The sequence below is a fragment of the Cupressus sempervirens genome, chromosome 8 (genome assembly GCF_028749045.1).
Source record: "Cupressus sempervirens isolate cs-2001-9-10 chromosome 8, ASM2874904v1, whole genome shotgun sequence".
Taxonomy (NCBI): domain Eukaryota; kingdom Viridiplantae; phylum Streptophyta; class Pinopsida; order Cupressales; family Cupressaceae; genus Cupressus; species Cupressus sempervirens.
The window spans coordinates 505,712,350-505,736,455 of record NC_143125.1 but is presented as its reverse complement, the minus strand read 5'-3'; the positions used below and the strand labels follow the sequence as shown (position 1 = coordinate 505,736,455).

Below are 24,106 nucleotides of genomic sequence, written 5' to 3'. Positions count from 1 at the left end.
GGCAAGACTTGACGAGGCCTGAGCCGAGGTGGGCAAAATGAGGCAAATTGCCTCTGGACTTGAACTCGGTCGAGTCCTGGCCAAGTTTTGGTTGACTCGCCGAGGCAGCTGCTTGGCTTACTTGCCGAGTCATGTCAGGTTGCCTTAGCGAGCAACGTCCGAAAAGGACATTAAAACAAATTTGTAATTTTTTTTTGGTTTTTTATGGTTGGTAAAGCATGAGTAAGACCTAAAAAGGTCATTCTATCACTTGCAAACACAAAGAATAGAGAAAGAAGAGTTGAGGGAAAAGTATTGGGGTTTTGGGAGATAGATTTCGATTGTCTCTCATATACCGGTTGCTAATTGTTTATGCCACCTTGTAGCTTGCATCTAACTATTGAGAGGAGTTAAAAGAAGCATTTGGAGGAGGCTTCTTCAAACTTGGGTTACATTTCGATTTTTGGGGCAAATTTGAAGAGGTAAGATAACATTTTTTTTATGTTGATTGGCTAAATGATGTATGAAAAAAACTTAAAATCCTTAAAAATCTTTGAATTTCATGGGTTTTTTAACTTGTCAAGTCCTTGCCGAGTTCAACCATGAATTCTAAGTCTGAGCCCAAGGCTTGTAACACAAATATATATATATATATATATATATATATATATATATATATATATATATATATATATATATATATATATATATATATATATATATATACACATATTAATGAATGCGGATAATATATTTATGATTGTTTTGATTAGTAAATGAGATTTTATATTAAATATAAAGGAACTTTACATTAGAATTACATTCATCTAGTAAAAGATTTAGCCAAAGACTATCACACCCAGTGTTACAAGACTCGGTGAGTCTCGAGGCGAGGCAGTCTTCCCGAGGCTGGTTGTCTCTTGCCTCAGACTCGACTGAGTCTTGGGCGAGTTTCCATGGACTTGCCAAACTCGCTGAGTCATGCTGGTCGGACTCTGTTGTCAGCTAACTAAAAATAATAATTTTTTCAGCTCAGGGGCAGGAGGATTTATATGAAGATAACATTTAAGTATAAGTATTTTCTTTCTTAAAGTTATATTTGTATAAATACTGTTAGGATGTTTGAGATAGGTTTTAGCTTCGTAGGAGTTTAAATGCAGACTCTAGATTTTGGGTGTTTTGAAAAATTCATGGCTTAGCCAAATTTCAGGATTCAACATGCCTTCAATTGTGTTATCTCCCACAACCTATCTTGGCTATTTGAGGTCAAATTGAAGCTAGAAGTTGATGATTTTGTCTTCAACGATGAAGATTTGGAGTGGGTTGACTAGGTGGATCAAGAGGCAGAGGCAGTGGTGATGGTAGTGGAGGAGGTTAGGGCACAAGGAGACTCAATGCAAAACCCTGAGGCCAAGACTTGAGAGTGATGGGTCTGACTCTGATGAGGATTATGAGAATGAGGAGGATGGCCATGATGAGCATGTCACTGAGGTTCAACCTCACACACAAGGAGAGAGGATGGCTCTAGAGTTTTCCATGACCTATCTAAGCGCACTTGTAGGAGGACATAGACTACCATGAGCCTTTTGATTCCATGGATTGCATATTCCATGAATATTATGGACATTTGACAATGACACTATATTTCTATTATGTATTCAGTTTAACTTTAAGTAATTCTTTTCAAAAATTTGCATTTATACTTATGTGATCTATGAAAAGTTGTGTATGTGTGCAAAGTAGCTTCTATTTATTTCAATAATTGTGTATTTGATGTTAATTGACTAAATGATGCATGAAAAAATTTAAAATCCTTAAAAATCTTTGAATTTCATGAGTCTTTTTAATTCTGAGTCCTTGCCAAGTCCGAGTCTAAGCCCGATTTGGGCTTGCCGAGTCTGAGCCAAATCCAAAGATTGTAACACTGATCACACCACCTATTTCTTTACATCCATTGGAGCTTAAAGCTCTAACATCTAGCTCTAACCATCCACCCTTATACATAATGGAAAAAGACCTTTATATGCATTTGACTTACAAACAGTTTTATAATAATATTTTAGGAGGTCCTGGCCTCAACCTTTGTGCTCCCCACCTGATGATCACATTCAAGCTTGCCTCCCAGCATTGTCGATCCTGGTTGACTCCTGCGCGTTCATCCACAACCTTCACGCAAAAAAGAAACTCTGCTCCCACCAAAATCCTCTCATGATATCCTTGTTACCCCCATTCCCATCGGATCATAGTCTTAATTCCATTACTTCGCAGCAGACAGGCTTCTGAAATTAAATTCCAAAGGGCCATGTCAAAAAAACCAGAAGATCTGTCCAAAATTTATTATATCAATATTACTTTATATACTCATATGTGATGGCCTTTATCCTTAATGGCATATATATATAGGAGCACACATATACTGGCTATTTATTCCTAATAGATTTCAGATATAATATACTGTAGATGCAGAGAAATATTGATTTGTATATAATCTACAACATGATAATTTGCTTTCAAATAATATTTGCCAGCAACAAATATAGCTCATTTCTGTTCTTTTCTCTTTCTTGTGATAAACACCCAAATATATTCTGTAACCTCTATTCACATAAAAGATAACACCATTTACTTCTCAGACAGAAAACTTTATTATTCCCTCTCTCTATATCCTTATGGCCATGTTATTATCTTTATATTTAATAAGACTCAATGTACTGTATATTTATCATCACTCTCTAATACATCCTTTCATGAATGCCCATATACTTATTTCTTCTTCCTATTCTTTTTGTTGCGCTCTTGTTCCCCATCATCCCTTCCTGCAGATTGATGTCTTATTCTCTGTTTAAGGGATGTGTTCCTTGCAGCATTCTTCTAAATCGGTGCTAATCCTTTTATGCCTTGTTTGTTTATACACTTTGCATGATACCTATTATGCATTAATAATTTAACTATTATAACTATTATAAGGTCGCATGATAACATCCCATGTTAATTATACTGTCGAGCACCTATGTCTTCTTGTTGAACAGATGACATCTAAATTAATTTTCTGTTATGTGGCTCATGAGACTCTGATGTGGGTGGGAGACAGTCTTATTCTACACTGTTTACCCAACAACATTGAAGGTGAGTTCATACTACGTTGTCCATGCATCATAATCATTTATTATTATAATTATAATTATTTGAAGGTGATTATCATTTGCACTGTATCCTCCATCTATTATAATTTTTTATTATTCATTTCATAATTAATACTTATTTATTAATTAATAATTAATTATTTATTCAATATATACTATTTATATACTTGATTAATTACGCAATTAAATAATATTAATAACAAGATTGGTGTTTGATTAATATATTCTTTTTATAGATTGATCGATTTCTTTATTAAATATTTATTACATATGGGGGATATTACAGGGCACCAATAATTTAATGAACACTTAATAGCATTAAATGATACTTTGGCCCCATTAGCATTATAAACTTTATAATACCCCTTTAAACACTTGATGCCAAATGCCTTGAGTTGAATTTAAAAAACATTAATAATTTTGCTTTCCAATGTCTCACTTTTGACTTGGGATAATGAATAAATAGGCCCATACATTATGATGCTCATTTAATGCACTTATACAGTCAATTGGTCCCATTTAAATAAAAACTTTATATTATAACTTGTAATAATTAATTATCAATAAAGAATTGTTTATGAATAATTAATACCTTGAACTTGAGCCAATAAAATTTATTTCATTTCGTGGTCTGATTAACTCTTCTAATAGCAAGTCCGGGTGCACTGCCAAGAATAGCAACATGAGAATAATTAGCTTACTCTAAATAGTAAGTCTCCGAATGAAAGCTTTGTCAGCGATACCTAGTAAGTCTCTGAATGAAAGCTTTTTGTCAGTGATACCCAAAACTCCACACTGCCTCTAATCTGTTTGGATGCCCCTCTATAGATGGAGGTCCTGACTTTCCTGAAATACACACTTGCTATAAATAGTAAGTGTACCAAAATGATCCAAACGAAGAGCAATCCTGAACATCCTTGACCTCTGGAGTGGGAATTTGACCTCTAGTTCTGTCAACTGAGATTCTCTATCCCTTTGACTTAGCCTATGAGGGTCACTGATAGGCTAATCCTCACTACAACCCAAGGTGAGCTAAATGGGGACATTACAATTCACTACTACATCTGCAAATAGAATTTTTGGCTAATAAAAGTTAAATTTAGATCTTAACATCACCATAGAGTTCTTTTTCACTATTTGAAGTTTGACCTAGAGCTATCTGAAAATAAATGGTCTGACCATGGGCTATTATTCAGATCCTCAAATCAACTATTCCAGGTTTGTATCAGAAAACTTGTGCATACAAGAAACTTATTGTTTAGAAAATTGCTATTGTTTTGACTTCTTAATCCAGCAATTATGGAGTCATTTTAAATATTTAAAAGTTAATGTTAAACTCAATTTATATATTTTATCATTTACTTTGATTTTATCTTGAATCTGTTTGACATTTTTCATTTTCCTTATGATAGAAACTATTCAAAGGTAAAGATATGGAACTGTCCGTTCTGGGAAGGCTAGCAGCAGGAGCTTGTGCAGGCATGACTTCAACACTAGTACGTCTTACATATTAGATATCTAGATACTGATTTATTAAAATATAGTTAATGAAGTCTTGGTTCTGCATATCTTTATTATTAGACTATACCATGCTCAGATGGAGCTCCAAATCAGTGCCTTATCTGGTTCCTCAAACTTCCTCAAACAGGTTACATATCCTTTGGATGTCTTACGTTTACGCCTGGCTGTTGATCCAGCCAGCAAGAGCATGAGCCAGGTAATGGTTTTTTGAAGAGAAAGAATAGTTCTTTAGAATCAGGTTTCAATCTTCCATCATCTCAGAAGTGAGGATATAAGCATTATTGCAAAAAGTAGAAAGAAATAGTGTGCGTAGAGTATTCTAGAAAATAATAATTGATATTGCTTACATCAACTTGTTTTCCTTATCTTAAATATTTCTTTACAGACATGAATTAACCAAAATTATTACCTTTGATTTAGTTTAGGTGATTTACTCAGAAATTAAATAATAGATTTACGATTGAAAGCACCAGATCAAAATTAACTCAGACACGCATTTATGATGTTTATTTGGTGTAAAGTTGATTCTGCTGCCGATGCTTACTAACCTGATTATTTGAGGCATAGAATTAAAATCTCTCTCATGAACACAAAGAAGCTAGAAAAAATAAAAATGAAGAAACAATTGATAATTTTGATATTCAAGCCTAAAGTGAAATATCCCCCTATGGATATCTCCTCCAGGTTTTCCAAATGTTCTACAAGAATTTAAGCAAACAGATTACATGCAACTGATATTTATTTATCCAACAGATTATATTGAAAATCATTTAATATCAGACCAAAATAGAGATACGAATACTGTCATTAAAATAGTTAACTCGTTACAATCTTATTTCTATTATGAGAGTAATTGGTAAAAAAATTGATTAATAAATGAATGAACAAGATGTTCATTTATAGTTTACAATGATGATGTTTTTTTATATGAAACAATCATTAGAACTAGAAATATTAGAATTAGAAAGAATCTAATATTTACAAGACTTACAATATTGACCATTGAATAACAATAAGCAAGACATTATGGAGATATTATTCTAATACCCTCCTTTAATTGTCAAATTGTCTACTACACTAAGGATCTCACTGAACTTAACATACTTCTCTGGAAGTAGGGACTTGGTAAGAATATCTGCAGTCTGGTCCATTGTAGGAACATATTGCGAATCCACAGATCCATCTCAACTAGCTGGCGGATGAAGTGACAATGAAGTTTATTATGCTTGATCTGCTCATGGAAGACTTGGTTTTTGGCGAGTTTGAACACCCCTTGATTGTCACATAAGAGGGGTGAAGGCCTTGCTTGAGACATTTGAATGTTTGACAACATCCTTTGAAGCCAAAGTGCCTCACAAGCTGCTTTGACTATTCCCCGATATAAAAATTTTGTTGAGGAAAGAGATATGACCTGTTGCTTCTTATTGGTTCAAGTGATAGCACCTGTCCCCAAACTAAAGCCATACCCATATTGGTCTTTCTATTATCAACAGAGTCTCCCCAATCTGAATTTGCATAACCAATGAGTCTGGGATCTTTGGTTCATCCATAGAGGATACCAAAGTCTGATGTGCCCTTGGCATAGCGTAGGATGGGCTTTGCTACAACCCGATGATCTAATGTAGGAGCTGCCATTAAGTGGGATATGTAACTCACTGAAAAGCTCATTTCGGTCTAGTGGTTGTGAGATGAATTAAATTGTTCAATAGTTGCTTAAATGTGGATTCCTTCTCAACTGGAGAACCAAATTTAGCTGATAACTTCAGACCAAACTACACAGGCGTAGAGGCAGGTTTGCAGTCTTGCATTTTGAATTTGTCTAGCAGAGCCTATGCATACTTAGACTAAGAGATGAAGATGCCATCAAACTGTTGCCAAACCTTGACACCTAAGTAGTAGTGTAGAAGCCTAATATCGGTCATGTCAAAAGACTAGCATAATTTTTTTTTGATTCCCCAAATCAAAGATATCGAACTGCCAATGATAATCAGATCATCAACATATAACCAAAAGGATGATATCATTGCCAATAGTCTTGACATACAAATTTGAGTCAAGAAGACTCCTCAGGAAACTTTAATTTGTGAGGCACATATCAATTTTCATGTACCATGCTCGAGGATCCTATTTAAGGTCATAGAGTGCTTTCATTAGTTTGAGTACTTGATATTCTTTACTAACAACCTTAAATTCAGGAGGTTGCATCATGTAAACCTCTTCCTGTACTCACCATTTAGGAAAACACTCTTGACATCCATTTGATAGTTTAAATAAGCTATTAAAACAACTTTTATGGAACCTAGTAAACAATTGATAAAATTATTTTAAGCTAAGAGGGAAAATAAAGAGACAGGAAGAAGGGGAACAAAGAGTTACAGGGATATGCTATAAAAGAACATTGAGAGATTCATTCTGATTATCTTGGATGTTGTTTTCTCTTGGAGAAATTTGCAAAGCTTTGGTGTTCAATTTGGAAAACCTAAGGACAAAAACCTTTAGGCTTTCTAGATGAATTGGTTGGAAACCCAATTCATCATTGGAGCTGGATTGGCGACGAAGCTCGCTGTTGGACAAATTTATGGAGTCAAAATTTTAAATAGCAGAGGTATTTTATATCTGTTAAGAGAATAAGGACTGTGATGATTTATTAATTCTGAGAGGCATTCCAAGTGTGTTAATGTTAACAATTATCTTTTTAGCTTAAATTTGACAACCATCTGCACATCAAAATTTTAATATTTATTATAAACATAATACATCAAAATTTTAATATTTATTATAAACATCATACATCAAAATTTTAATATTTATTATAAACATAATATACTATTAAAAATAATTTATTAAATACCATAAAGATATGATTTGCTAAAATTTTAAGTTTTGAAGATATAATTAATATAAAAAATTAGAAATAAAAATAAAGAACTTAAGTTTGTGCCATGATACAACGAAATATAAATATTTTCGAGTATAGTAAATTAATTTTTAAGTATTTTGAAATTGACATCTCTCGGCATGTCTTTAGATAGATTTATTTAAGATATCTATACTTGTCTTTATATTTAACTAAAAACTTTATTTTAGTTTGATATTATATGATAGCTTGTTGCATGATTACAACTCAATTTGCTTGTTGAATTTGGCAATTTGTTTTAGAGAAAATATCCTAGGGGTGATATTATAGTGGTAATTAGATCAGGAATTTTACCTGCTTGTGAGGGTTTTCTTTGAGTGACAGTGACAATTTAAGTTTGACAATTGGTTCGTAAAAGAAAAGAAGCGAGATTATTTTATTCCTTAATATTATTAGCATCTTATTCTGAGTATTGCCACATAAAATAATTACTTTTTCTTTATATATTAATGGCATGAGATTATTAGGTTATGTTATTTTGGCTATTACTGAACAAATTTAAGTTCATAGTTATGGTGCATAACATTTAATGATGGTTTTGGGTAGACATTCCTTAGTATTGGGCTTGTTCATTATTGTAAAGTCTGGTGTTGATTCAATAGTGAAATAATTAGTTGTGTGGGGCTTGTTGTCTAGCATTTTGTCACCACAAAATATAGGTAACAGTACGAAACTTTTTCAAACTAGTTTCGTGTCTCTCTAAGTTGAATTTGATATTCAATTGTTTAATGTTGATCGATCAATCAATTTCAATTTGAATATCAAATTATTTTACAGAAGGCTTTCGTCAAGTCTTTCATTTTGCTTTTTGTTGAGCCTTTGCTTGATTTTTGAGGCCTTCATTGTCCTTTTCTTTTCTTTTGAGTTTGGGTTTGTTGGTTTTTAGTCCTTTGGTCTTGCTCATGTCATGGCTTTCGGTTTCCTCTTCAATTTGGTCTAATCTAGAGTGTTATCGGAGTTGTCAGTCACGAATTATGGCCATTTTAGTGTCTTAAAAGTGGACCTTTTTGATGCAACAACACGAATTAAAAATATTATGTTATATCTTTAATTGGACATTCACTTTTTGAAAAATATAACTTAAATTCATTTTATGTTTTGTTTTTAAGTTCTTTTATCATTAAATTTTTCACTTAAAGTAACTATAGTGCACTTTATGTTATATTTTTAAGTTGAGTTTACTGTTTGGCTTTTCACTTAAGTGACTATATTAACTATATAGTTCAATTTAATTTTTAGCATTTAAATCAAATGCTTTTGTAAATGTTACTTTTAAATGGTATTTACATGTTATATTATTAATATGATATGTAAATATAATATATGTCTTACTTAAGCAATATTTTAATGAATTTAAATTGACATATGCTTATAAAAATCACTTAAAGTCGTAAAAGTGGACAAATTATATGTCATTACATGTTAAATCCATCAAAAGTGGACCTTTTACATGCAATTGCATATAATTTTCAACTTAGAAGCATAAATCCATCAAAAGTGGACCTTTTCCATGTGCTTGCATGTAAAAGTCATCAAACGTGGACATTTTACATGTCACTACATATAAATTTCAATTTAAAAGCATAAGATCATCAAAAGTGGACCTTTTTGGTGTCATTACACCAAAAATTTGATTTTTCACTTGAAATGTGTTATTGCATCAAAAACATAAGCTTTAACTTAAAATATGCATTCCATCCTAAAAGGTCCGATTTTAACGAAATGCATATTTTAAAACATGTCATGCCTCCTAAAAAGTTCGATTTTGGAAGAACACATGTAATGGGCCTCCAAGAACCCAATTTTTGAGATTGTGAGAGATTTACTTGATGGTTTTGCACATAGTTTAAAATACCGGCGAAATAACGCCAAAATCGCGAGTTATCGCGAGTGGGCAGGGAAAACGATAAAAACGCGAAAAAACTCGGCAACGTTTTTTTCAAAAAATCGCGGCGTCTTTTTTGGAATAAAATCGCAAGTAAACGAAAAACACGGCAGTTAAAATCGCAGTCAAAGAAAGTCAACAGAAAATGACATAAAAATTAGGTTTGATGTATATGGTCGACATGAGTTTTAGCATTTAGGTCATTTTCTCTCGCTGACGGGTTTTAGACTCGACTAGTCTTCACTGCATCAGCACGAGGGATCAAAGAAGATTGGTTTTAGACTCGACTGGCCTTCACTGCTTCAGCACTGGTTTGTGAACATGCCTTCGAAGACATACTCCTGGGTGTATTTGCCTGAGTTTTCCGACTGTATTCTGCTATTACAAACAAATATAAATAAATTATAATACTATATTTCTGATATTCATTTTCTATGTTTCCCGACTGAAGATTGAATAATATTACACACAAATATAGATTAAATATTTGTATTCTGTTACCTTTGTAATATTATTTTCATGACCCACCTTTCACTTGATTATTCCAATTTCCAACCATTGTTCTTTGCACACATTTCCTTTCAACCTTGAGAAACTTCTGAATTTTTCCAAAAAAGTTCTCAACATTTAGAAAAAGCTCAATGAAAGAGAATGCCAATCTGTGGGTTAATATAGAGTCCTTATAATTTTATAGTCTGACAATGAGAGTTTCTCCTCACGCATTTGAATTTTCCATTATATTTACTGTCTTAGCTTAACCGCAGTTATGCCTAATAAGGATCTTTAATAGTAATTGGCATTCAGTAACATAATATAATTTTTAAAGTTTTAATTTGTAATAAATTGATTTAGATGTGTTATAACTTGTTATCTTGTAGAAGGTAATGTAACTCTGCATGATGATTTTTACTTTGGAATGTAATCTGATTTTTCGTTCTTGTACAGTGGACTTGTGTGTGTCACTGAAACAAGATGACTGGTGGTGGCAGAGCAAAGGACCCTTTATGGAAACATGGTATCCCAGGAGCAAACAAAGGAGATATCCAGTGTATCCATTGCTCTAAATGCATGACTTTAGGAATCAGTCGATTGAAATATCATCTTGCAAAGATTCCATGCAATGATATTACACCGTGTCTAGTGTGTCCAGAAGAGGCTACAAGAGAGGCTATGACAAGCCTTCAACAATATGCACAAAGTAAGGCAGCAAAAAAGAGGATATTCGAGGCCATGGCAGCCCCAATGGGGACTTTTAGTTCTACAGGATCACAAACAGGTGGAGAAAGTTCTTCTTCTATTGGGCCTCGGATACGGGGATCGGGAAGTGTGAGTGGGTCTTTAGCAGATTATTGGGTTCCACGTAACACTCCTGGTGCTCAACCCAGCTTACTAGGTACTGCATGGAACAAAGAGATGCATGAAAAGACAAAAGTGGCAATTATGAGATTTTGGGTGCGGAATGATCTTTCCTTCAATGCTTTATGCAGTCCATATTGGGATCAAGTGGTAACTTCTATTTCTTTGTCTGGTAAGGGGTTCAAGTCTCCAACTCCCTATGAGGTGAGTGGGCCGTTGTTAGATGACGAAGTAAGAAACATTCATCAGCTTGTGGAAGAGCAAAGAAGAGTTTGGGAACAAAAAGGTTGCACTATTATCTCTGATGGGTGGACTGATGGCAGGAATAGGACACTCATCAACTTTCTAGTTGCTTCAGGGGGGCAGTTGGTATTTCTAAAATCAGTTGATGCCTCTGATCAAGTGAAAAATGTAGAAAATTTGTGTAACATGTTGGATGAGGTGGTAATAGAAGTGGGAGTGGCTAATGTCATCCAGATTGTGACTGATAATGCAGCTGCGTATGTGGCAGCCGGTAGACTTCTGATGGAGAGACATCCCACATTGTTTTGGAGCCCTTGTGCTGCCCATTGTCTCGACTTGCTTCTTGGGGATCTAGGGAAATTGAGCTGGGTGGAGAAGGTGGTTGAAGATGGAAGGAATATTGCGAAGTACATCTACAATCATACATGGGTCTTGAGTCTTATGAGAAAGCACACTAGTGGTAAGGATCTTGTACGAGCAGGGGTCACACGCTTTGCTACTAATTTTCTAAATTTGCAAAGCATATCAGAGACATTGTTAGACCTTAGGCGCATGTTTCTTGATAAGAAATGGTTAGAGAGTCCTTATGCCAAGAAGCCTGAAGCAGAGAAGATTGTGAGGATTGTGTTTGATAGTAGCTTTGAAAAGCTAATGGAGGAGACCCTCAAAGTAAGTTTTCAAATCTTAATTGATGATTTAGAATTTAATTTTGAAATATTTTCGTTGGCTGATTTTGTATGTTTTATTGTGTCCAGGTATCAGAGCCGTTGGTGAAGGTTCTACGAATTGTGGATGGGGATAAAAACCCCATGGGGTTTCTATATGAGGCTATGGATAGCGCAAAAGAGGCCATTCAGCACTTGTATAGGTCAAATGAGACCAAGTATAGACCCGTATGGAACATCATTGATCGTAGGTGGAATCGACAACTCCACCAACACATTCATGCTGCTGCCTACTACTTGAACCCCAAGTACTATTTTTCCAACACTTTTAAAGCAGATGCAGAGGTTCAAATTGGCTTGGACACATGTATTCGAAGATTGGTTGCTGATACGAACCTCCGAGACATCATACTTGATGAGTTGCAGAGCTACAAGAGGGAAGAGGGGCCATTATTTTCTTCTCCTGATTGCAAGCGTAGGAGACACACTTTGCAGCCAGGTAAAAAAGAACTTGCGTTTACTTTTATCATACCATTTATTTCACTCGTGAAGTTTATTGGAAGTTTTACCGCATCATAAATATTTTTTAAAACTTTGCAGATCTGTGGTGGGAAGATTATGGTGCCACAACGCCTAATCTTCGACAAGTTGCCATCCGAATTTTATCGCAGCCTTGTAGTGCTTCTGGCTGTGAGAGAAATTGGAGTACTTTTCAAAACATACACACAAAGAAACGTAATAGGTTGACTCAAAAACGCCTAAATGACTTGGTCTATGTGAAGTACAACCTTCTCTTGCACGAGAAGAAGGTGAAAGGGCAAGCTTCATATGCAGCACTAGACTTGGATGACATTGATCCATATTCAGCAGATTGGATTGCTCCTCCTGATGGTGAGGGTGCAGATGAGGATGTGGGTGAACCTTTATTGACAGATGAGCAGTTAGCTGAGTTTGAGATGGAGGCAGATGACTGGGATGCAGATGTGGCAACACATGAGGTGGAACCTGAGCTTGGTCATCCATCAGAGGCTTCTGTGGAGTGTGAGGCACCTGTTGAGGATGTTGCTACAGCAACTACTTCAACACCACTCACCCAGCAGCAGCGATCTTTTTTGAGTTTTACTCGTAGACGCAATTTATGATTGCTACTTTTAGTTTTCATTGATACTAAAACTTGAACTTAATATGTATTCAGAAGTTGTTATTTCGAACTTTCATGGAGTTTGATTGCTATATGTATTGAACTTATTTATATTTTGATGTTATACAATTATACTTTTTTTTCGGTTTATGATTCTATTACTATGTTAATCTACTAAGTTTTAATTGCTATGAAATTATAAATTATTGTTTAACTTAGAACTTTGCTTCATATATGGTAGATATCTCAAATCATTATATGTTCACAGTTCTACAAATGTAGTGTGTATGTATGCATTTTTAAAAATATTTTAAGAAATTTTATATTTTCAAATGTTCGATAAAAGTGCCGATTTATTGCCGAATACTTTGCCGAGTTTTTGCCGATTCCGATATTTTCACAATTTTTGGGTCAGCCGAGATATTGCCGATACCGAAATTTTAAACTATGGTTTTGCATGAGATTTTCTCCAATAGGGTCGTTTTTGCTTGGCAATGGATTTTCTAACATAAAAAAATGATTTATATTGTTAAAAAATTGTTTTTTCAAACTCCCTCCAAGGGCAGCATGTTTTTGGAAAAATCTTCAAAAAACACCATTTTGGCTCACGTTTTTGTCCAAAGAGGAATCAATTTGGCATTTTAAGTGTTTGTCATTGCATTGTGATACACATTTTCAACTTTAGAAGCCAAAATGTTTTTGTTTCATGCCTTCTTTTGAATCACATTTTTGCTAAAAATACTTGGAAAATTGGGGTTTTAATCCACTTTTATCCATTTTGAAGCCACTGTTTTACATTTGGATCCATGTATATACATTTGGGAAAGTCGTTTTTGCATTCATAAGTCAAAAATGACTCAAAAACATGCATTTTTTGGCCACGTTTTTGCAAAAGCGGTCCAAATTTTTGCATATGAAAGTCATGTTTTTGCTCAAAAAACTCAAAAAATGGCATTTCAGCTTATACATTTGGATCAAGAGGGGTCGTTTTTGAGTTTTAATGCGTGCTCTTGTCTTTGGAGACCATGTATTTGACACTTTCATGTCAAATTCGTTCCTTCATTGCTCATTAATATTTGTTGAATGCAAGTGCGGACAAAGTCAAATTATTGTTTGAGGATCCGGATTTGGAAGAGAATTAGCCTTCAAGTCTATAAAACTTGCTATTTTGACTCTTTAACTTCCAAGTAAGTGGACATTTCAAATTTGCTCATCAATTTGTTGGGTGGATATTTCGCAACCGACAGTTTTGGGTAAAAGTCCAGTCGCAAAATAGCATGACCAGCCATAGTGTGTGAGACAGTCTCTCCTACCTTAAAGGGAAGGCTCCCCCTTCTCACTGTTCCTTGGATTTGTTGTCGGTAGAAACTGTAGCCGACAGGGTGTTGTCGTCGGTAAAGATTTGTAGCCGACAAATAGATTAGTATTATATGTGGCCGATGGACCCCTTCTGGCAGGTTCGGCGGAAAGTATTTATACCCCGTCTGGGTACATTGTAAATCATCTTATCTTATCTTATGAAGCATAATGTAATGTTCTGGCATATGCGAATAATCTAAGGAGTTCTGCTGTTCGTGTTCATTATCTGTGTGCATTTCTTAATTAACCTATGCGGTAAACATTTGGTGCCGTTGCCCTATGAACCTGGAAGGTGGGAGGAATGAAGATTAATGCCAAATCAGTTTAACAAGGACCGAAATAGGGTCAAGGGAAAAGACGAAATCCTTACTCCACAAGAAAATTTAATTCTAGCACAGCAAGTCGAACACCAAAGGAGATTCCAGAAGATTGCTGACGGAAACCGGAGCACGGAAGAATTCTTGGAGGAAACTCGGCAGTGGGTGGAATTGGTGGAAGAAGCATGGGAGGAGTTTTTGAATTTGTGTTCGCCGAGGGAAGAGAATCCAGACGGAAGAGCATCGACTTGCACGGCTCAAAGTGCCAAGGGAGCATGAGTGTGGAGTGACCTCTTCGTCCGAGATACACTTCTGCACGGGACAACTTCAGAAGATCATTCTTGACCAAGCTTCGCAGCTGTTGAGACCACCGATGTGGGAGAGAAAGCCGCCGGTGTGGGAGTACAGTCTGCTGGTGTGGGAGAATAGTTTGCCGGTGTGGGATTGCAGAATGCCGGTGTGGGAGAACAGTTCGCCTGTATGGGAGTGCAGATCGCCGGTGTGGGAGTGCAGACCGCCAGTGTGGGAGAACAGTTCGCCGGTGTGGGATTGTAGATCGTCGATGTGGGAGTGCAAAGCCACGGTGTGGGAGTGAACAGTGCCAGTGTTGCAGGACCGAGCAACGCCTGTTTACAAAAACCAATTGTGATGGCGAGACCAAAAGAAAAACTGCTGAAGTTCAATGGTGATGGTACGGTCGATCCCATTCTACACTGCAAAACATGTGATGATCTGGAGGGCAAATGGCATAACTGATGAAGATGATTGGATGAGGCAATTTTCGGCCACCCTACAGGGAGTGGCAATTGACTGATTTACTAGTACAGATCCGCAGAAGTTAGACAGTTGGAATAACATTAAAAAGGAGTTTCTGGCCGAATTTCAACTGTTGCGCGATGATAATGAAATTGTAGCAGAGATCTTCAATACTAAGCAGGGGAAGAATGAAACTGTCTGTGTCTAAGCCAGGAAATTAAAAGATTTGATAAACAAAATGGAAAATAAGCCGACAGGCGAACTTCAGAAAAGATGGTTCGTGGAAGGTCTACGCCCAAACTTGCGGAGGAAAATGAAAATGTGCCACCGTTGTCATACACAAAAGCTTATAACAGAGCATTGAACCTTGAAAGTGAGCAAAAGACAAAGAAGAAGAAGAAGACTAGCTCATCTGATTTTGATAATGACGAGCCTTCCGGAGAAGATAGCAGCAACGATGAAGGCAGCAGCAAAAAGGTTTGAGCCCTCCAGAAGGACATGATCCAAATGATGAAGGAATTCAAGAACATGCAGAAAGAAACAAAGGAAGTGAATTATGGTGCACGAAATGTAATGTCGAAGGTCACACAAAGGGCTCCCGTCCAAAAAACCAATTTTGCGATATTTGTCAGATCATGGGACATTCCACAAAGGAATGTCCCTTCAACATGAAAGCCAGAGGACCTCAACAGTTGTTTTTGGCACAGGTAGCTTCCATGTCAGGAGGGAACGAAAATGCAAACATTGATGGTGCCACTTCGGGTGGGTACAAGAATAATAACAGAGGGCAAAACAACAATAACAATGCGAACAATAATAATAACAATGGCAATCGAAGTCAAATCCAGTATGATGCAAATAGACGGCCAATCGTTCAATGCCGAGCATGTAATTTGTGGGGTCATTTTGCGCGGGATTGTACAACGGCAAATACACCGAAACTATTATGCAGATGGTGCGGACCCGGCGACCATGACGATGCCAAAGGTCCAAAATCTGGATTCAACTTGATCACTATCGGGACAGCTGAAGAAGAGGTGTTGACGATTACACGAAGGCAAGCAAAAGAGTACCCGGACCTAGTGGAGGAAAAGAGGAAATTTGGAGAAGCGCGGGTGGAGATTGCAAAGGCATCGCAGGCAGAAACATCTTAGTTGAAGGACACCACTGGCCCTTCGATGAGGAATGCCGCGGAACAAAACATCTACAATAGATTTTACAAACAGAGGTACGGGTCAAGATAAATGATTTGCTTCTTACAATGCCCCAGCTCTGAACCGCTCTCACAAATACTGCACCAGCTCCAAGGATACCAGGAGAACAAGGTAGAGGGAAGGAAAGTGATGTAGGCGGAGAAGACCAAATGTTGCTAGCCCTCACATCCGGCCGACATTCGGCGGTTGTCAAGATGGGGATCCTCAGACATGTTCTCACAGACACAATAGTCGACGGTGGGTCCGGTGTAAATGTCTTACCCGAGGAGACCTGGAAGAAGCTGGGGCAACCGACATTGTGGCCTCCTACATTTAAATTGCTCACAGCGGACCAGCACGGCATTAAACCTCTAGGCGTACTCATGGCACAGTCGGTAACGATTGGCACACAACTGTTCCTAGTAGACTTTGTCGTGATCCCGTTAAAGAGAAAAGGGTACGACGCCATCCTTGGCTGCAGATGGCTTATTCAAGCTAGAGTCAGACACGACTGGAAGAACACCTTGGCACTCGAAAGTAAAGGCCGGCGATTTGTCATTGATTTGCACACCCAAATGGTCAGGGAAGAAACTTTGTTATCAGATTCCGAAGAAGAGGAGGAAGAAGGCAGACAGCGTATGGAACCGGATTAGGAGGGAGTCCTGCGGTTGGAGGGAGGATCAACAGATGACGATTTGGATTCGGTCAACGGTCTCTACCATTGGCAAATAGAGGACTACGAACTATTCCAGAACTGCAATGTACTGACAATTGAGGAAGGTTCGAGCGGGGATGAATTTCCAAAGGAGTTCACTGAGGTAAACGAAGGGGATGCACTGTTGGATGTTACACCCGCCCATCCATTCAGTGAGGGGGAGACAATCAAGTATAATGAAGCTACACTACAAACCATGAATTTGGGAGATGAGGCCAATGAGTCAACTTCGAAAAAAGTGGAGCTGCAGCAGAATGAATCAAAGAAGGAGATTGAGGTTACTGTGAAAATAGTGACAAATCAAGAGCTCTCGAAGAAAATGGAGATCAATGAAATGATGGAGAAAAAAATTGAGAATGAAGAAAGCGAGGGCAAGCGTAAGAAGAGTAAGAAAAGAAAGTGAGCGAACAAAGTAAAAGGAGGAGAAGTGAAGAAAATCAAAGAGGAAGATAGAGAAGGGAAGAAAATACCACCGGAAGTAAAGAAGAAAACCACAGTGGAAGGACATAGGAAGAAAATCACAGAGGAAGAGGGAGAAGTAAAGAAAATCACACAGGAAGAAGGACAGTTGAAGACAACGAAGGTTGATGGAAAAGTAGAGAAGAAACCAGAGGATGATCGAAGAGTGAGCGGAGTCTGCCCGGATAGGGGTCTCGCGGACTGTTCTGGGGACACCTTTTTCGTGGGCTGTGTCTCCACAAGAAGTCTTCTATTCCTCGTGGCTTGCCTTTATCTCTCGCGAACTTTTGTTGTGCGGCTGGCTTTCTATTTTCCGCGGATTGCATCTTGGTGTTCGCGGGCTCATCTTGTTCATTGGTGGCTTCATTTTTTTAAACATGGCGTCGTGCAGTTTTTTCCTGTCTTCCGCTGATTCTTCTGCAGGGTGCATTGTGATTGCGGGTTGTCTTCATTCTTCCTCGGTGACATATTCTTCCACCCTTGGTGGTGTTCGTTCTTCCATAGTTTCTTTTATTTCTTGCATACTTACTTCTCTATCCATGGATGGCTCCTTGGTTCATCGGGTGGCGTTATGTATCTTTCGACTCCCTCGTCGTCGTGGAATGGCGAAATGTGGAGGGAAAATTGGGTTGTATTTTTTTATTTGAAAAAAAAAAAGGTAAAAGAAAAATAAATTTTGATCAAAAAAAAATAAACTAAAATAAATTCGGAACGGAAGCTTGCCTGCGGACTCACCCTGTGGAATGCCGCTTCACGGGTAGAGTGTCCCGTGGACACTTGTTCGCGGGTAGTGTTGCTGTGAGCCGTGGACAGATTCCCGTGCGCTACTCAGACCCCCGGATGCCCTTATTTTTGTGGACTGTTTAGGTCTCGTAGTGGTTTGTCCCACTCCGTGGACTTCATCAAATTCTGTGTCTTTTTTTTTTTTTTCTCTCGCGCGTGTTCTTTATTATCCCGTGCGTCTTCTCTAATTTTTCCATGGACTTCCCTCACCTTCTGTGGAGTTTTTTTTGTTCACCCATGGATGTTATTCAAACAATTTGATTTATCAAAAGGTGTTGGCGCAATCCTTAGAGCCTCATTCACCGATCACAACAAGACCTTTCCGGGCATGGCTTTTGTGATTTCCGTGGGCTTTTTCTCTGCTCTGGGCACCTTTGCTGGTTCTTCCTAAGCTTTTCCGCACGTGGTGTATTGTCTTCCACAAGGTGCCTTGCTCGTCTTCGATGGGCGTCACCTTCTTGCCAGAGATTACCTTCCCGCGGAGTATATACCATTCCGCCCAATGCCTTAGCCACGCGTGGGAGGTAGAAAACCCGGCATTTAAACATATGGGGTTTGTTTTTAACCAGGAAGAGCGCAAATCGAGAGCAGCCAAATGGAAGAATGACCTTGATTTCAGTTGAGCCGAGTTTTCAACCTTGCAGGGACATATCGTTTAGGATTTGCATTGATGCAGGCAATGGATAATTTTTTAACGCAGGAATTACTTCATTCACTATAGCAATTAACACCATATTAGCCTTGGAGGATTCCGGTTTGGAGCTAGCATTAATGTCATTCACAGTTTGTGTGCCTTACAACACATGAGCAGCAATTAACTGGGTTGCGTGTGTACCAAGAAGGAGTCGTACTTTTCAGGAAGCAGGAGAGTCTAAAAAAAAAAAAAAAAGACGACGAATTGAAGTAGTTCAGAATGAGTAATGTACAATGCCAAAGGGAAGGGGGAGTATCAACAATTGCCAGAAAGAGTGTGGGATCAGAAGAAATCATAAAAACAGTGTGTTTCATGCAGTAGGACCCCGCGGGGCACTGCCCCTCGACCCCGCCGGGGGCGTTGTCCCCTGGACCCCCAGTCGTTGCGGATATCAGTCGTGGGAAGTGTGACTAGTTGATGAGACCTGGAGCTGCTGCAGGCATGGAGTGTCTGTGTACTAGAGGCACTTGGAGTGGGTGTTGGACGTGAGGCTGTCTTGGTGGATGCACAGAGAGCTCGGGAGGAGTTGATCATCCAGTTGAAGGCAGTTCAGCAACACTTGGCTCAGTGTACCTAGAGTTGGCAACATAGGTGGCTATCAAGGTCAGCTTGACTAAGAAGATAATATTGTGTTGGCAGAGGCTACAGATGCATCGTGGATTGGAGACCAGTTTGGTGCAAGCACAGAACAAATGTGAAAGGGATGTGACAGAAGCAGATTTATCTTGTTATAGTTAGTCAGTTAATGTATTTTGTGTGTTAATTTGTCTCGAGTATTTTGTAATTGTCGTCTGGAAACGACTTTTTCTTTTGGGGGGGATGATGTCAATATAAATTGTAGCCGACAGGGTGTTGTCGTTGGTAAAGATTTGTAGCCGACGAATAGATTAATATTATATGTGGCCGACGGACCCCTTCTGGAAGGTTCGGCAGAAAGTATTTATACCCCGTCTGGGTACATTATAAATCATCTTATCTTATCTTATGAAGCATAATGTAATGTTCTGGCATATGCAAATAATCTAAGGAGTTCTGCTGTTCGTGTTCATTATTTGTGTGCATTTCTTTATTAACCTATGCGGTAAACAGGATCAACTCAAGGTAAGCAAGAAGTCGAGAGATTTTATAAAATTGGTGATACCAATATCCTTTCTTCTTATCTTTCAAGAAAGAATCCACTTATTCATGGAGCGAGTAATAGGCAAGGTGAATCTTTGACTACGCTTCTATCAAGTGCTGGAAACAGTGATACCGATAAACCTTCACTAACTCAAAGGCTAGCTGAAAATGTACCGGTTTGGCAAGTCTGGTCGTACTTCTATATGGAAAAGCTTTACAATTAGGGCACAAAGACTCCTAAAAGTAAGAATAACTTAACTATTTTGCAAATTAAGAAAGAAGTATAAGCTATAGACAAAGCTTCTAGCTATATATTTCCACAATTGCTCCTGGTCAAAACTTCGGCTCCAATTGCTTCTTAACTCTTTTTTATTCAATTCACAAGATACAATTACCAAGGACACAAGATAACATGAATCAAAGATAACTTAGATGAATTATAAACAAAGCTTATAACTCATACAAGTAACAATCTTACTTAATCAAAGTTAAGTCTCAAATGCTCCTTTGTATTCACTTTTCTCTCAAAATAGTGCTACACAAACAAATTCTGCTGGCACAATTTCTCTAGAGCTCTCTTGTATAAAGATAAAGATGATTTTTACAATGAGGGAGCACTCCTTTATATAGGCACAGGAGTTTAGAAAAAAGATGAAGGAAAAAGTGGGAGCAACTCAACCAACTTTGACCTAGTTTAACTAGAAGAGAAATTATAGGGTTACATGCAACTGCACATACAACTCACATTACATCCTTTTACATACGCATGTAACTCGCATTACATGTAATTACATCTTTTCATCTAATGCATCCTCTCCAACTACAATCATAAAAGAAGAAGAAAGAAGACGAGAGAGAAGGAAACAATCCTAGAGATTGTTCTAAAGGACCTTGTACTTGGCGATGCAATCCCGGATGATCACATGATTGAGAGTTCTTGTATTTTGTACCACTGCATTCACCTTTATAACCATGGTGTTGCGTCTTTTGATAACCTTTGACTTTGATGAATTGTCTGTTGTCATTTGAAAACTTGATGTGATCTATCTTTTCTTGCTCAAGTTGTCGTGAATTCTCCTTTGTAGATTAGCACAAATTGGAGTCTCTGACACTTTGAAAACCTTCTCAATGATGTCTAGATGTAAAATCAGAACTTTCCGACAAACATCTGCAACTCTTTTTTGTCGAAGTGCTTGAAAGGATGGAAATGTTTTGAAACATGAAAGTGGAACGCATGGGAATGCGTGTGAATGAAGATTGCTGATTTTCAAACGTGATTTAAGCTTTCAAGATGTCATTGCACAGAAAGTGGATTACATAAGCTTTGCTAAAAAGTCCGATTTTGGAAGATCACATGTAATGGGCCTCCAAGAACCTGATTTTTGAGATTGTGAGAGATTTACTTGATGGTTTTGCATGAGAGTTTCTCCAATAGGGTCTTTTTTGCTTGGCAATGGATTTTCTAACATCAAAAATGGGTTTGTCCTGCTAAAAAATGTTTTTCCAAACTCCCTCCAAAAAACACCATTCACGTTTTTGGAAAAATATTCAAAAAACACCATTTTTTGCTTATGTTTTTGCCCAAAGAGGAATCAATTTGGCATTTTAAGTGTTTTTCATTGCATTGTGATACACATTTTCAACTTTACAAGCCAAAACGTTTTTGTTTCATGCCTTTTTTGAATCACGTTTTTGCTAAAAATACCCAGAAAATTGGGGTTTTAATCCACTTTTATGCATTTTGAAGCCATTGTTTTATATTTGGATCCATGTATATACATTTGGGAAAGTCGTTTTTGCATTCATAAGTCAAAAATGACTCAAAAACATGCATTTTTTGGCCACATTTTTGCAAAAGCGGCCCAAATTTTTGCATATGAAAGTCATGTTTTTGCTCAAAAAACTCAAAACATGGCATTTCAGCTTATACATTTGGATCAAGAGGAGTTTTTTTTGAGTTTTAATGCACGCACGTCTTTGGAGACCATGTATTTGACACTTTCATGTCAAATTCGTTCCTTCATTGCTCATTAATATTTGTTGAATGCAAGTGCGGAAAAAGTCAAATTATTGTTTGAGGATCCGGATTTGGAGGAGAATTAGTCTTCAAGTCTATAAAACTTGCTATTTTGACTCTTTAACTTCCAAGTAAGTGGACATTTTCAAACTTGCTCATCAATTTGTTGGGTGGATATTTTGCAACCGATAGTTTTGGGTAAAAATCCAGTCGTCAAATAGGATGACCAGCCACAACATGTGAGACAGAGTCTCTCCTACCTTAAAGGGAAGGCTCCCCTTTCTCACCGTTTCTTGGATCAACTCAAGGTAAGCAAGAAGTTGAGAGATCTTATAAAATGGGTGCTACCAATATCCTTTCTTCTTATCTTTCTAGAAAGAATCCACTTACTTGTGGAGCGAGTAATAGGCAAGGTGAATCTCTAACTATGCTTCTATCAAGTGTTGGAAATAGTGATATTGATAAACCTTGACTAACTCAAAGGCTAGCTGAAAATGTACCCGTTTGGCAAGTCAGGTTGTACTTCTATATGGAAAAGCTTTACAATTAGGGCACAAAGACTCCTAAAAGTAAGAATAGCTTAACTATTTTGTGAATTAAGAAAGAAGTATAAGCTACAGACAAAGCTTCTAGCTATATATTTTCACAATTGCTCCTGGTCAAAACTTCGGCTCCAATTGCTTCTTAACTCTTTTATATTCAATTCACAAAATACAATCACGAAGGACACAAGATAACATGAATCAAAGATAACTTAGATGAATTATAGACAAAGCTTATAACTCATACAAGTAATGATCTTACTTAATCAAAATTAAGTCTCAAATGCTCCTTTGTATTCACTTTTCTTTCAAAATAGTGCTACACAAACAAAGTTTTGCTGGCACAATTTCTCTAGAGCTTTCTTGTATAAAGATAAAGATGATTTTTACAATGAGGGGGCACTCCTTTATATAGGCACAGGAGTTTAGAAAAAGATGAAGGAAAAAGTGGGAGCAACTCAACCAACTTTGACCTAGTCTAACTAGAAGAGAAATTATAGGGTTACATGCAACTGCACATACAACTCAGATTACATCCTTTTACATACGCATGTAACTCGCATTACATGTAATTAGATTTTTTCATGCAATGCATCCTCTCCAACTACAATCATAAAAGAAGAAGAAAGAAGACAAGAGAGAAGGAAACAATCCTAGAGATTGTTCTTACAGACCTTGTACTTGGCGATGCAATCCTGGATGATCACATGATCGAGAGTTCTTGTATTTCGTACCACTGCATTCACCTTTATAACCATGGTGTTGCATCTTTTGATAACCTTTAACTTTGATGAATTGTCCATTGTCATTTGAAAACTTGATGTGATCTAGCTTTTCTCGCTCAAGTTGTGAATTCTCCTTTGTACATCAACACAAACTGGAGTCTCTGACACTTTGGAAACCTTCTCAATGATGTCTGGATGTAAAATCGAAACAACTTTCTGACAAACATCTGCAACTCCTTTTGTTGAAGTGCTTGAAAGGATGGAAATGTTTTGAAACATGAAAGTGGAATGCATGGGAATGCATGTGAATGAAGACTGCTGATTTTCAAACATGATTTAAGCTTTCAAGATGTCATTGCACGGAAAGTGGATTACATAAGCTTTGCTAAAAAGTCCGATTTTGGAAGATCACATGTAATGGGCCTCCAAGGACCCGATTTTTGAGATTGTGAGAGATTTACTTGATGGTTTTGCGTGAGAGTTTCTCCAATAGGGTCGTTTTTGCTTGGAAATGGATTTATCTTGCTAAAAAATGTTTTTCCAAACTCCCTCCAAGGGCACATTTTTGGAAAAATAT

The 24,106-nt window shown here is 37.3% G+C and overlaps 2 protein-coding genes across 2 annotated transcripts in view; both read left to right on the top strand.

The window, feature by feature from the left end:
• LOC149543417 (putative envelope ADP,ATP carrier protein, chloroplastic) overlaps positions 1 to 24,106 on the top strand; it is a 150,700-nt gene that overhangs the window by 47,886 nt on the left and 78,708 nt on the right. The window contains exons 5-6 of the mRNA XM_089798208.1: positions 4,535 to 4,618; positions 4,771 to 4,839. Coding sequence (XP_089654334.1) covers positions 4,535 to 4,618; positions 4,771 to 4,839 — 153 coding nt within the window. The remainder of the gene's footprint in view (positions 1 to 4,534; positions 4,619 to 4,770; positions 4,840 to 24,106) is intronic.
• LOC149543418 (uncharacterized) lies at positions 10,418 to 12,851 on the top strand. Its single transcript, XM_089796539.1, has 4 exons — positions 10,418 to 11,713; positions 11,800 to 12,208; positions 12,325 to 12,399; positions 12,580 to 12,851. Exons 1-4 carry the CDS (start codon positions 10,418 to 10,420, stop codon positions 12,849 to 12,851), a joined length of 2,052 nt encoding a protein of 683 aa, XP_089652665.1.

Excerpts from the sequence above, each read along its gene's own strand:
- LOC149543418 (XM_089796539.1), top strand. The coding sequence starts at position 10,418 with ATGACTGGTGGTGGCAGAGCAAAGGACCCTTTATGGAAACATGGTATC. Across the intron at positions 11,714-11,799 it reads TAATGGAGGAGACCCTCAAA|GTATCAGAGCCGTTGGTGAA; the intron begins GTAAGTTTTCAA and ends TATTGTGTCCAG. Across the intron at positions 12,400-12,579 it reads GCCTTGTAGTGCTTCTGGCT|ATTGGATTGCTCCTCCTGAT; the intron begins GTGAGAGAAATT and ends CATATTCAGCAG.